At 38.8% G+C, this 15,183-nt stretch overlaps 1 protein-coding gene across 1 annotated transcript; it reads right to left on the bottom strand.

The window, feature by feature from the left end:
- Window positions 1-292: 292 nt before the first annotated feature.
- Window positions 293-14,181, bottom strand: si:ch211-214e3.5 (zinc finger protein 518A). The gene is made up of 3 exons (XM_063893254.1): window positions 13,840-14,181; window positions 10,417-10,484; window positions 293-7,315 (listed from the first exon to the last, which is right to left on the bottom strand). Exon 3 carries the CDS (start codon window positions 7,293-7,295, stop codon window positions 3,228-3,230), a length of 4,068 nt encoding a protein of 1,355 aa, XP_063749324.1. The 5' UTR covers window positions 7,296-7,315; window positions 10,417-10,484; window positions 13,840-14,181; the 3' UTR covers window positions 293-3,227.
- Between the last annotated feature and the right edge of the window lie 1,002 nt (window positions 14,182-15,183).

Raw genomic sequence — 15,183 nt, 5'->3', positions numbered from 1 at the left:
ATGTGTGCTGTTATAAATGGTTTGCGTATAAACCAAATGTACAGCATCTGTGCGCTCCATGGACAGTTCTTTCAAGTATTCTACTTATACGAATGTCTCACTACAAATGTAGTTTAAATAAAGGCTTCATGTGTTCTGCTTCTGTTGGGATGTAGGCCCACATGAGATTATTCAGCTGAGTCAGATGGGACATCCTGCTACGTTTTGCCTGGTGCTGCCCTCATGTGGACCTTCTCAGCGGGACAGGCTACTTCATTATTCCTGATGACAATAAACAGCCCACCACAATAGATCCATAAGGTATGTACATTTATTAAAAGGAGAGTGAACCACTAAGTTGAACAAAAGAATACAGTACACATTGTCAACCTGCTAAAGGACATTCGAGGCACTTTGCATGAGGAAAGACTGGGGACAGATGTGGACATAAGCAGTGTACTGTTCATGATGAAGTTGTGTTTATGTACAAACTCGAGACAAATTTCAAATATCAATTCAATGTAGGCTCATACAACGGACAAAACAAGCTGATGTAGTAGTGTATCCCATATAATGAGTGGTTTGTAGTTGTCACAGATCAGAATCATGTTAGAAATCCTGTCGAAACACATTTTATAAATGTTAAGATACCACCAAACTGTTCTTTGGCCTGAGAGCGGTGAAGCAGAAGCAGATAAGACTGTGAGCACTTCCATCAGAAACATGAAACTCTGAAACAAACTGAAATAAAAGCCAGTGTTATTTGGTGTTAGCATCCATTTGGCTGTGATCATCTCAAACTGTATTGGGTGTAAATTACAAAATAAAAAAGTAAATACGTTATTGTTTGAATTTGGAATTAACGTACATTTATGCATTGACTTAATGTATTAATATTTGGATCTGTTAGCAATACTTTAAAATCCTAACCAGTTTGAAGAAAGAAATATCAGCCAAATGAATATGTAGGGATACGGGACAACTTGAAAAACAATGTTGAATGATGCTAGTGTCTTTAGAAAATGAACAGATGGAACTTCAATCACTGTGTTCAAGTGTCTGTACTTAGCATATCTAAAAACACACGCTGCAGCCAGGGACACTTCACAGAAGTATTGGGTGGAGGGATACACTGGTGTTCGATAAGAAATAGTCCCAACTCCCCGTAAAACAGACTTAATGAACAGCATCTAAAAGGGTTGTTGGTAGGAGTATTTCAGACTTTGGACAGGGCTATGCTATACCCCTTCTTCTCGTCGTTATTCTAAGCTAGGCTAACTAAGCTAACTCCAGCTCGCACAGACATGTCAATCTTTTCATCTCACTAAGTAAACATATTTTCCAGAATGTTTAACTTACAAAGGAGAACTCCCCATCTATGCTTGTTTGGTTCCATTAGTCAGTCACAAATATGAGTGGAATGTAGATACTAACCATGTTACATGTGTAAGAGTGTTCAGGAAATGATTTCAGGGATTGGACCTAATGGGGAATAAATGTGTGTTGATTGAAGCGAGGTTAAAGAGGAACATTTAGTAAATGCTGGTCAAATGCAGGGCCTGCTGAGGTCAGAGCTTCAGTGATTTAGACGTCTCCTGACAAGCATTGTGAACGTATCAAAACATCAGTATGGCTTACATTGTTCAATCACTTGCATATTAAATGGAATACAACATGAATTCCACAGATATTGGCCTTGATGATGCTAGTAAACAGTATTAATGCAAGAACAGCTGAGTCAATGCAGAGTCCAGGGCTCCTACTGAAGCAGAACTTATTACAGTTTTAAAACAAATGTGACAGTAACTTTGAATTCAGTTCTAACTAAAGAGGGGTAGTAGTGCATGTTTTCCAACAGAATGCAAAAACCAGGAAATGTGAAAAATGTTTGAAATGTCTGTTGAATCGGCACTCTTTATCAAAGAAATAAATTCAATTGAAAAAATCTGTTCTCAAAGTATTTGATACAAACAAGAAATGTGTTTCACTGAACCAAATGGAGTTTTCAAAACATGTATGAAAAGTCATTTTTTTGTGTCTTTATTTTGAGGTTTCTGGGGGCTCAATAGCGTGCAAGCCATTTCACATTTTGTACACACCCTAATCTTTTCCGGTAAAGTAAAAACTGTTGTGATTTCTGGGGAAATCCAGCAATCCCATCACACCTTAATACCACCATCTGATCTGATCCTCAGAAACCTGTTTGACTTTATTGAGGCCTATACAGGTGTGGTAACAGACTTCCATGAAGTGTTGTGGTTGATTAACCGTATTTTAAACAAAATAAATAATGCAACAAAAAGCATTGGAGATTTGTTATATCATTATTACTAAGCCATTGTTTTAACACCGGCTTTAAATTAAGAATTCAAACGTAATATGTTTGACCAACAGGTGAAGCAATTAGTCAAACAACAGAAAAATGTTCGTTAACGTTCAGTCAGTCAGCTTTCCAAACAAAGATGCTATAAATTGCATGAATCTGGCTTTTCAACTAAAATGATTTGCTCCTTTAACTCGTTTGATGTGATAATAAACTTAGTATCTGTGGGTTTTGGACTGAAAATAGTTTAACTATGGCTCTGCAAAGGTATTTTATTAAACCAACCCTGACGGCAGACTTAAAAGATTACTCAGGAAAATCTCTGCTCTAGTTATGACAAGCATTTGCTACAGGTTGACACAAGGAAACAGTAAACTACCCCTGACGACAGAATAGAGTAAAAATGAAATCCTTTTGAATAAAACATCATACAAAATGTAATAAATTGGACCAGAACATTCTTCCATGACAAGCATTTAACAAAGGTGTTTTTCTACAAGCTTTAAAGTTAAGCAAAGAAGATACTACAGTCCCTTAAACTAGGCATCAGCTTACTTAAATGTATGAGCATAAAAAACAAAACAGATTAATATGAAATCACCTGAGCAATTCAATCCAGCTGTGAATACTCCTGTCCCCTTTCATCGAACCAGTGATCTTACCACAACTCCCAATTACAGTGTACCATTTTCACAGTTCAATGTGACCTGTGCATGCATGATATAAATCGTGCTTACAGTACATCATTTACTAGAAAATGCACCTATTAAAAGATAAACTATGATTTACTTCAGAGTATGTATTTACAGAAACAAAAAAATTCAACAAAAATAGTGTGGAAGGTCATTAAAAATATACAACTTGAACCATTTGTTTCACCTCAGAAAAAGAGAACATAATTCCACTCAGGGGTGATTGGACATTTTCAGAACAGTTTATTCCAGTCTCTAGTTGCCTCCATGAGGTGTCGCTGGCCGTGGCCAATCCAATCTTCTTGTCTGTTAAAGAGCCGACCACAAAACCAGCAGTCAAACACAACAGACTCTTGTCTACAACATGGTCGAGGGTCAACTACCTCATACTTCTTTTTGCTCTTTTTCCTCAACTTCATTTTCAGGAGGAACCGCTCTCTGACAGAACTCAGAACTGGCCGGGGTCTTGTATCGTCGCTATGAGACGATGCACCTTTGGTCGAGGAACTCTTCCTTAGAGTTCCTTGCTCAGATATCGCTTGGATTGTCTTCTGAGACAGAGAGACCTTAGTGACAGCACCTTTGTTCCTGTTAACCACCTTCATAATATTGGCCACCTCAGGAATGTCAGCATCTGGATGATTGAGCACCACAACAGGTTGGAATCTACGAGGGCATTTGATCTGCTGGAGAGAACTGAAAGGGGCAAGCCTCAGTGTCCTTTCTACGTCTTTGGCTATAGGCTTCCATAACACAGTAGTCTCTTTCTCAGGCAGTCCTTTATTCGAGAGTCTTCTAGCTTTATGAACTGTAGCTGGTAGCTCGTCGAACAATGTTTTCCTGCGCCTTTTCCTTTGGCTTGGGGGCCGAATTGGCCTTGGGGCTAGGACAGGTTTCTCCGCGTCACACAGTTGAAGCTTTACATTCATCCGAGAGGGGGAGACACATGATTCATTGACATCTATCTGTGCTGTATTGTGTACTGGGATTAATTTTTTTACTCCATTGGAGGAATTTGCATTTGTTTTGTTTGAGGACACCAGAAAACACTGGGTCTGGGGTCTGGTGGCCAAAAACAAAGGTTGATTGCTTGAGGTGGGAGCACCACTTGTGAGAAGGCTTCCTGTAGGACTGACAATTTTATATATGACTTTGTTTCCAGCACTTTCACTGGTTTGGCTGCACTGTGTCCCGGTCTTTGTCTCTTGGTTATTCAACCGTAAGCCTGATTTGGGTGGAGAAATGTAGCGGAGCAAGAATGCCTGGCGCCCCATTTGCAAAGTGCTGGCTTTATCTTTAGCGCTCACAGGCATGGCCAGAACGGGCCTTGAGTTCAGTGGGAGTTGTGTACTGGACAGTTTGAGGCCAGACGCACTGGGGGTCTGACCAAATGGAACAGACCTCTGTACCAGGTAGCAAGTTGGCTGTGTCTTTGCTGTTTTGTCTGTAGGTGAAGTATGTGGTGTGCTTGAAAAGAGTACAGGGCCCTTTACCCCTTGGCTGTTGATAAGGTAGTGATTTGAGGTGGTGCCAACACCTGGTTGAACAGCAGAGAGAAGTGCTGTCCCTTTTTCAGAAGCTCCTGCCTTTGGTGCTGATGCACCTACCCTCCTGCCGTTTTCAAACCCTGGCTTCATATAAGATACGTTGATCTGAGGGCTTGCAGAATTTGTTATCAGTTTGAAACCTGGAGTTGCCTTGACTTGGACGGGCATGGCAAATTGATTCTCAGTAGTTCTCAGGAGCACTGACTGCTTACCCTCTGGCACCTGAAGAATTCGAAGAGCTGTTTTTGTTTGTTTTAGAGAATCATTACAAGAGGATCCAACTCTTTCCTTATTTAGTTGTTGAGAAATTATTGCATCTGAATGTTCCTCCACAAAGTTGCCCATGCCAGTTGAACTACTCTTTGTTTCTGACTGATTGTCAGATATAGGAATGCTCTCCTCCTCTATTTTGATAATATTAAAGTCCTGGAACACTGAATCAGGATTTTCTCCCTCAGTGGACGGATCCTCAACACTACCTGTGCCCTCATCACTGTCACAATCTCGCACCTCTAAGTCCTCCTCTGGTTCTGGAGACTCGGCCAATGTCAATCTAAACTGTGATGTTTCACACATATTTTCTTTGTCTGCTGAATGTTCCGAAATATCCTCAAAGTTTCGGGTAGATTTTGGTGGAGTGCCAAATGTTTCCTTGGAATAATTGTGAAATGTAAATACTTCTTGGTTTGGGGAGTGTTGAGTGTTTGAATTTTCTGAACCTATGGCACTTTCTTTGCAGCTTCCTGAACTGGGTTGGGCTGACTCTGATTGACTTGCTGGATCAGTCCAATTATTCATAACATTTTGCTTGCTGTTGTTATGTTTAATCTGAGTTTTAACTCTATCAGTTTTCTCTGGAGTACAATATTGCTCATTATTTTCTACCACGTTAAAGGAAGAGTTTTTCTCTTGGTCGTCATTGAGTTTATCTGCTTCTGAATCAGTCATTAATAACTCATCTGCAGCCCCACAATTCTCAATAGTTTCTTTGGAAACTTGTTTTAAAGAAGATATTTCCTGAGCAACTTTTAAAGGTGAAGATAAAGTAGTGATCTTCCTAGCGCATATTGGTGATGTATTACTGATTTGAGGACTACTATGGTAGGTTGCATCAGGTTTCAATGTTGTAGAGACTGAATTATTATCAAACTTGCTTCTCTCTGAGCAGGTTATCTGACTTACGTGATTCTGTTTGCCTGCATGATCGAACTCATCTGTCATTGGGTATAACGTATCTGCACAAGTCGAAGAACAACTAGTTAAAGGGTTAGTTTGCTCCTCTCCGTCGGCTCTAGGGGGTGTGGAATCAATGTTGCAAACAGAGGTTTCTTCCTCCTCAATCTTTACTTTAACTGCCATAATGTCGTCCTGATCCATCTGTTCAGAAGACCCACTTCTTGGTGAAAGAGCTAAACAATGTGATGTTAAGTTCTTGCTATTAGAGCATTCTCCATTCTCATTAGAGACTCTACTTTTGTCCGACTCAGGATTTGGTGCTGAGCCAACATCTTCAACCAGAGAGTGGTTCTGGATGGACAAATCTTGCTTTGCTGTTGGTATTACTTTGAGAACTAAATGCTTTTTGCCATCAACCATCTTGAATCCCATCACTTTGGTAGTACAGTTGGGGGGAAGAGAGATTTTATTCTTAACCATCAGAACAGTCAGTCCATTGGAATTGGCGAGATTTGCAGCCTCAGAGCTTGGAGAGTTGTCACATTCCTGTAACATCTCGGACATCGACTGCTCTTTATTATGAATCACATTTTTTTCCTTTTTTGCATCCACAAAGTGGTTGGTCTCCTCAAAAGATATCTCCGGTTTGATTAGCCTGCCGTTTTGGTTTTGTAGACTTCCAAAAAGACAGTTTAGTTTTGATATTCTCTGAGACTCTTGTGATTCACCACTCTTTCTTAACAAATGTTTCAAGCTCGCAGATGAATTTGCTGAAGTGCCGCTGTCTTCCAAAGCTGTCCATACATTCCGTCTCTCAGCATGGTCTTTGTGAACAGCTGCTGTGTGATGTTTAAGATGCTCGCTTCTTGATGCACCATATCCACAGATCTGACAAGTGAAGGGGAATGTAGACGAGTGAGCTTTATTATGCTTCTGGTGAGCCTCTTCGTTCAGGCTGATATGTCTGCATTTTGAACACTTCCAAGGACTCTCATTATGATGGTGGATGTGCTGGACGAATGTACCTGCATCCACAGTTGTAAACTCACACCAGTCGCAGTTAAACTGTCCGTTTAGACTGTGGCACATGATGTAGTGTCTGGTAAGCAAAAGCAAAGAGTACTGAACATCGTTGTTGCAGAGTTCACATGTAACCAGAGTATTCCTGTGCTCAATCCGATGGCGTTGAAGAGCAGGGAACTCGTGTGTGGAAAAAGCACACAGGTCACAAGGGTACGTAGGAAGGGTTCCTTTATGGGCCGCTCGGAAATGTTTAAGGAGATCATTGGGGCTATATGTGGAATCATCTTTACACACAGAGCATCCGAAGCTCAGAATCTTTCCAGAGAAGACCGCACCTTGCTGAGTTTTACAATGGGCCTTTTTGAGACTTTGTTTCTCTTTCTTAGTAGAACTTCCATGTTCCTTAACGGAAGAATCCTCTGCATTATTGAAGAGTGACCCATCTGCCACTTCTCTGAAATGCTTGAACACAAAGTCCTTCACCTTTTCTTTTTCATCTCCTGTTGTGTTGCAGTTTTTCACAGAATCAGTCAGTATTGTGAGGTCTTCTTCCATAGTTGTAAATCTACAGATATCTGGAAAAGAAGCACACAAATGTATTTTCATTAGCACAGTTAGATATCCTACAGTGCACACATTTACAGTCAACAATTACCAACTAAATAGCATTTCACTTTCAGCAGGTGTTGAAAAATAAACTGTGAATAACTTACAAATGATTAAAAGGGCCCAAGACATGTTTAAATCAGTAGGCCTCGGTTTGTTTTTTTTACTTTAACATTACTGCTTACCATTAACATTCACATGTCATAACTTTGTTAGTTAAAACCCTTACTGGCCAACCCTCAAAACCTCAGAATCAAACATTTTTGAAAGATTTGTACAGCTGTTAATGAAGTAGGTTCTAAAAGTACAAGTACTAAACTGTAAAAATACTGAACTATGGAACAATCAATCAATTTAGCTATTGCCAATAATAATATGTCTTTTGTTATAACATTGCATATTGACACACTGCCCCCATGAATGACCCTCAGAATGATTATCTTCAGCTCACAGAAAAAGCAAAGATATAGATATTGAAAGACATGTAGTCAAAACAGAATCTCTAGTGCGCATACCAGCGTTGTCAGTGTAGGCGGAAGTGACACACGCTGCTTGGCTCAGACTGCCTGTTCACTGAAAGCTCCGAGAAACAAATGCCGCCAACCTGAAGACTAAGTCTCTCCTGCCTGCTTGCATGCAAATTATTTTTTCACAGACCTGTTCTTTGCTCCCATGCTAAGCTCTCCATTACAGTGCACAAATCTCAATGAGAAAGGCAACATTTTGAGGCCACATGTGCATTTGTAAAGTCTCAAGCTTCTCATGATATTACATTTGACAGCTTATTGGCCTTCACATACCTCATAGCTATTATTGCCTTTAGCTGTAGCTGTTTCTGCTGAAAGTGACACATTATAAGGAAACTGAAAATGTACTACAAGGCCCAGCATGCCGTTCGTTCAGTTCATGACCCGACAACTGTTACAGGTTTTTGTTGCACTGTAAAATACAATGGCATCATGCAGCTAAAGATAAACTGCAAAGAGTGAAACAATGAGCTGGAATAATGTCTAAATGTATCAGGGAGGCTCCACACAGTATCCTTCTGCTGTAGGGAAACATTGCTTTGGCCTGTTTGTAGTTCTTTAAACCAATAATGCAGATAGCGTTAGGGGGCTAGATCGCTGCGTGCAGAGCTTTTAAAAAGAACATTGCACTGAGGGTACGTCATGTTTTCCAGAGGAATATTTGACATGTTCCTCAACCTTTCCCACAAAAGGCAACACATGACACAGCAGGAAGAGATGCTCCGACAAAGGCCATTATGGCACATGATGCTAAACTGCAGCTCCAGTAAATCATTACTGTTACAGTGAAGTGCACGGACGATGAGTAGATGCAATCCCATTGGGGTCTATGTGGACAGCGTCACAGCCTCAGCTGTTGGAGCGTTTTATGTGAAAGGAAATTCAGTGAGGTGAGCGCCTCTCTGTCCTGCTGTATTGTGATGAGTGTCCCTCCATTACTATTGAACATAACGTACCATTCAACACAGTGGATCTTTGTGAGTGGCTTCTCAGGACTGGTCCAGAGTAATGTGCATTAACGCTTTATTTTCTATCGTCCCTGCCACAATTGGACACCATTAGTATCTGGCCTCAATGACACGTGAGAATTTACGCTACCTAGAAAAATGAGTAACACGTTTTCTGCATTTTTCCTTCAACTTGGTACTCATCGGATCTCCTGGTATCCCTCATATAGACAAAGAGACCAACTTTTTTTTTGCTACCTTCCTCCTGCAGCACAGCAACTATTCTATTGCCATGTTCTTGGCTTTATTTGGCCTATTAACATGATGTGCCTTTGCAGAATTTTCAGGTGCATGTTATACACCTTTTGGTCAGCAGTGCTATTTATTTACTGTGTTTTAATTAATTGCATTTCCTTCTAGCAAAAAAATGTCTTTCATTATGTTTTAGGACCACATGTCTTTCAAAATGTCATGAAATTAAATAGAATGTGTGGTTATTTATCTGTGGACGTTCAAGAAATGACTAGAAGAAATCTGGATACTGAGGATGGACTACTTTTTCTATAACTGTAAAGCAACCAGCTTTCAACGACTTTTTCAATCTGTTATTACTTAATTTATAGCAACCTTTTTTAATATATATAATTTAATACTCTTGTGAATTTCAGTATCAATTGTTGTGAGAAAAATGTGTTTGTATCTTGAAACAAGTACATGCATGGACGAGCCAATGAAAAGTGAATAAAATGGAAAATAGATGATCATTTTGGAGGATATATTTTACGTTTGTGGTGAGCAGTAGTGCATTAGAGGTGTTTCTGCCATTTAGCTTCCCCTACACTTCCTTTTGTGTGCTGTTTCACTATGTAGACAACATAGACATCATGCGGAGACTAACATTTGAGTTCATCTAAACCTGCCAAACCCTATCCTAGAACCACAATATCCATTGTTGTTATTATTATTATTATTATTATTATTATTATTATTATTATTATTATTATTATTATTATAATATGGCCACGTTTCCAAAAATGTTTTTTTTTAAAGTGTTACATCTAGTGTTATTTAGCCAGACAGCCTTTTGGATATTCATTCCTTAAGATTTCCATCCCAATAAGACGAAGGAGGCTTCTGGCTAATCACAGAATTAAGGACATTTACTAGAAACATCCCCTTTCAGAGAAACTGCCTTTCTTTTTTGGAAACTCAATGAACACATTGTGAACAGCTTTGCACAGGGATTATATTTCATGTTTGTATTTAAGAAATCCTCAAATGTTTCAATGCTCTGAGCAGCAGAAACATCATTACATACACTTCCATTGTAATCAACATGTGGACAGAACTTTATGACGTACAGTATATTTAAAAACACTAATATTATATACATGGCAAGATATCACCACTATTATAAAGTCATGACATTTAGAGGGGTAGTAAATCTCAATGATGTCTAAACAAGTGCCAAAACATCAGGTCACTCAACTTATTAAACACATGCATTACATATTCTTAGACCCACACTGAAGATGTAGCTGCATTTACTGAGGTAATAATGTGGTTACAATTAATTGAATAAGCAGTTATTATTACCTGTACTCCTTTAGGACAAACTCACACATGAGTGTCTGAGGAAGAGCAGTCTGCAGGGTGGTCAGTGCCTGGAAGACAGAAGCATAAATTACAAGCTTACTTAACATTCTCAAACTCCACATTTTAAATGGCTGTTAAAACACAATAAACAGTGTGTGCTATTCAAATAAACATATATTTGTGGAACAAATGTATGAAAATAAAATGTTTCGATGTTTAGGAAAGCTTCTTTGGTGATTTAGCAACACATTATCAATATATTGTCAATTTATTCTTATTATTATTATTATTACAGGTTATTTTATTTTAAAAGTTTAATGTTCCTGTCCTGGTGCACGGTTAAAAATTTAAATACTATATTAGCATTATAACATTTGTAGAATAAGATTCCAGTGCTGGCAGCAAAGACTATTTAAAGTCGCACTCACACCTAATGTTCAACAACTGGTCAGACATAAAGGGGTTAAACGCTCCAGGGTTCGATTCAACCTTACTAATGAAAGCTGGTGTAAATGCGACCTAAAACTTGTGTTACTCAAACATTTCTTATAACTCCAGAGCATTGTTCAGTCCAAAAGACAACATTTATAAAAAAAAAAAAAGAGGCTATCTTTTCAAAAATGTTTCTATCCAACCAAATATTCTGCTTCTAACCAAACACGTTTCCAAAATCTATTTTGCTGAAAAACAATCTTTTCACTGTGCTTTTTGTCTGGCTTTCTGCACACAAAGCGTGAAAAGCACATTAAAATGCCAGTCTAGCAGCAATCTTAGAGCACACAACTTTTTTTTCTCTTTTTAGGTTAATAACATCATAAAATAAGATAACAGACATTCAAAGCTTCATTTGATAACATTGAAGCTTTGAATGTAAAACAAGACATTCTACATAGCTCACGGGGAATTGAACAACCTTTATCCAATGCCTTCCAATAAGTTTTTCACATTTATCTGAAGATGGCATGTCCATACAACATTTCCCTTAATCTTAACGTTACTAAAAAGGAAAAGGGCAGTCAGGACTCAAAGGTAGCTGTTGAGTTTCTGACCCCTGGATTTATAGAGCAGTCTTTAATGAGAGGGACAGGGATTTAAAAAAAAAATTTGAGCAGACACACGTGCATGTTGGTGAGGTTATACACATTCTTGCATTAGTATAGCATTATTCCACTGATCTCAAAGTGGCAGTAAAAAGACAAGAAACGAAGAAATGTGACTGAAGAATACAAACTAGTGAACATGGATGTATACTATGAAACATGTAATTAATTTTATTCAAATTTTAAATTCGCTTTGCAAATGTTTCATGAGGGAGGAAATGCATGCAACACTTTTGGGGATCAAAGATAACCACAATGCATGGTGGTGTCAAAACAATTTCGGTCTGTTCACAAGAAAGCACCCCAGGCCTCTTTACATTTGACGGAAGAATCTGAGCACAAACAGGAAGACAAGTCATAGAAACTGCCAATAATAGTTTACAAGTAATCATCTTCAAAACATTACCTGCAATTATGTAAATAATCAGGTTTTGTTTTTGTTTTACTTTTGAAAAGACATGAACTGCTGAATGATGTACAATGTGAGGAATAACTGCCTCTTTGTTTTGTGATTAGGTTTTGCCTATTTTGCACCTATAATATTTATAACCACAGAAGTTTTAAATTATGAAAAAGAAAACCCCTGTACAAGATCACCCTTTCAAGTGAGATTGATGTGCATTCAAGGCTATACACCTTAAACAATCGATCACAATCAGTGTTACATGTGGAGCTGACATGACAAATTGATGTAGTAATAGATTACTCAATTAAATATTTTTTTTCTACGAAACATTCCACAGCTGAGGCTTCTCAGTTGTTAGGTTTAGCTGCTTTTTAAAATCTTATGGAGGTACAAGTACAATGTATACACTGTCTTACACACACTTCGGCGCAGAAACAGAGGCAATGATTATTATTTTTTTACAGCAAACATTATATTAGTTTACCCACAATGCAACAGACAACCTACAGTTAGGTCAAAGATCGGCCATGTAATGAAGGTAGCAGGTGACATAGCATGGAGCCTGTGGCCTCCAGCAAAGGTGAGGAGCAACAACAGTTCAGTACGCTCAGATCTCCCTACCTGCAGAGTGCCCTTTACTTTCAAACTTGTAGTTAATTCCACCTGTCTAAATTTAAGTCACATCATGTGGACATCTCATACGACTTCTCACTGCTCCCTACAGTTATTGCTTTAAAATGACCTGAATCATATAAAACTACCCCAGAAATTGGAAAAGGCATAACAACAAAACATTATATTGACTGAGTCATTCATAAAATGATCAACAGAGAAATATAATGAAAATTATTTAAAAACAAACAATTTGTGGATCAATTAAGTGTACAATGTTGTTTTTATGTTTTACAACCCAGCACAGTAACTTTTACACATTCCATATCTAGCAAACATTAATTCCAGATCATGACACACACAATGTTTTAGCAGGCATGGTTTATCCTATAACATATCAGCTAAACAACATGTAATAGGACTTGCTTTAAACATAGTGTAGATTACCAGGTCATGTCAACAGTACACTTATAAAGTATTAATGTTGGTCAGCAGGGGCTCTGCAATAGCCTAGACTCCATATGTATCAGTCAGCTGTCAACACTGGATCAACGGAAGCCATGTTGGAGGAAAAAATGGCTGCCATGATTTAATGACTTATCAGCCACAGCTCATTCAGCATAAGAACATACTTTCTGCTAACAACGTCTTCACAAACACTTTGGATAATTTAAACAATTATTATTAATGTAGCCTACTTGAAAATACTATAAACAGCTTACAAATAAAACTCAACTATTATTCTCTGTAATAAACTGGGTATATGAAATGATGTGTGTAATGAAAGTGAGCAGGACTGTATGGAACACCTGGAGTGCAGACAGGTATGCTACACCATCTGCATGCCTTAGATAGAAATGAAGCTTGGAGATGAAAAGTTGCTTCGTCTCATAACTGTAATCCCACTCAGCCTCAGGAACATCACACAGGGACAACTATAACATGTTACAAACACGTGAATCTCAGCCTCCACCTCAAAATTTGACATCTTGCTTCTAAATTAATGTGTGTTCACTTCTTCGAGTGACTTGCTCCATAGTCGCTTAAGTTTAGGAAACGCGAGGGAAACGCTGCATCAGTGGGAGAATGGAAGGCTGTAGCAGACAGCAACAAAGGACTGTACAATGTACGCTGCCCTATTTTATTTCACTGTGGCATTTCGTATCTCGATGCGTGGGAAACATGTGAGACACTTTGCGAAAATGTTCGAGTCTGTTGAGTTTAATAAGCAGTTATTTTACACCAAAATAAAGCCCCCACCCACGCGAGGACATTTAAAGTTACAGAAAAGGTGTTGTTTCTTACTAGGAACTCGATGGAAGTTCAGGCGGCGTCCCGTCAACGTCCGACATTATGAAAAGGAGGTTAATGTGTAAAAAACACACAGGAAAAACATTTGCCTTCCTTCTCTCCTCTCTATGGATCCACAGCGACGGCGGCCATGACAGTCCATCCGGGTACTGATGTGCTCTTGACACTCATGAAGAAGCGGATGAATATGCATTGCTTGACACATACCAAACTAGTGCGGTGAAAGACATTTTGTCGGAGAAAACACAGTTAAAACAACTTTTACTGAAGTGGAAATATATCTTGTTTAACGCCCATAACAATCTGACGGTGTTTTGCAGCCTGAGCCTACGTCATTCTGTGCCTGTGTGTGTGTGTGTGTGTGTGTGTGTGTGTGTGTGTGTGTGTGTGTGTGTGTGTGTGTGTGTGTGTGTGTGTCCTAGGTGGAAGAAGAAGCAATGAGCAGCAATGGCGGATATACGCCATTTCCTTTTGAATGCGTTTGGCTACATGTAGGCTGATACGGTTTTGTTGATCCCTGATAAGGAATTATTCCTATTTCAGCTCACATACTCTCAGCTCACAGCCTTTTTATATTATATCTCTCCCCTGTCTCTTACAGACACAGACACACAGACACAGACACATACACACACACACACACACACACACACACACACACACACACACACACACACACACACACACACACACACACACACACACACACACACACACACAAACATGGCGGATGGGAAGCTCGCTCTTCTTACATCACACTACATTGTCTCATTGTAGCAGTGGGTAATTCGGTTCAAATATGTCCGTTAACTCTTTGTCTCTCTGCTTACCATCTTTCTTACTGCCATCTCTTTCCTGACAATTACACTGATTATAAGCCTTTATAATCATATGCATATCTTGTTAGAAATAAGATAGCTATTTGCCCAGTATAAGCTATGAATTTGCAACATTCATTAATTAGATTATAAGTGTCATGTACCTTGTTCTAACAACACCAATAACCTCTAATAATTTTAGAGCACCTGCGAAAGGTATACTGTACTTATGGAAAGCATAGTCTCTCAGCCTGTTTTTCAACCATAAATATTTGAGGAGTTCCTATTTGTTTGTACTGTATGAAAATATTTTTTAAATTATTACAAAAAGGGGGGGGCCAGCCTTACCCTTGGAAACTAAATCGGATATTAAATTATTTTAAACTCTGTTCTACTGGTTTGGGGACATGGATGTATCCAGAAACTATAATCTTTATAAAGAGTTGAAATAGTCAGCCTTGAGGCAGGTTGGTAGAATCAATTTGTGCTTCATGTTTTTTATGGTCTAAAATGTGCGGAC

Source organism: Eleginops maclovinus, chromosome 10 (genome assembly GCF_036324505.1).
Source record: "Eleginops maclovinus isolate JMC-PN-2008 ecotype Puerto Natales chromosome 10, JC_Emac_rtc_rv5, whole genome shotgun sequence".
Classification (NCBI taxonomy): domain Eukaryota; kingdom Metazoa; phylum Chordata; class Actinopteri; order Perciformes; family Eleginopidae; genus Eleginops; species Eleginops maclovinus.
This window is presented reverse-complemented; position numbering and strand designations above follow the sequence as displayed.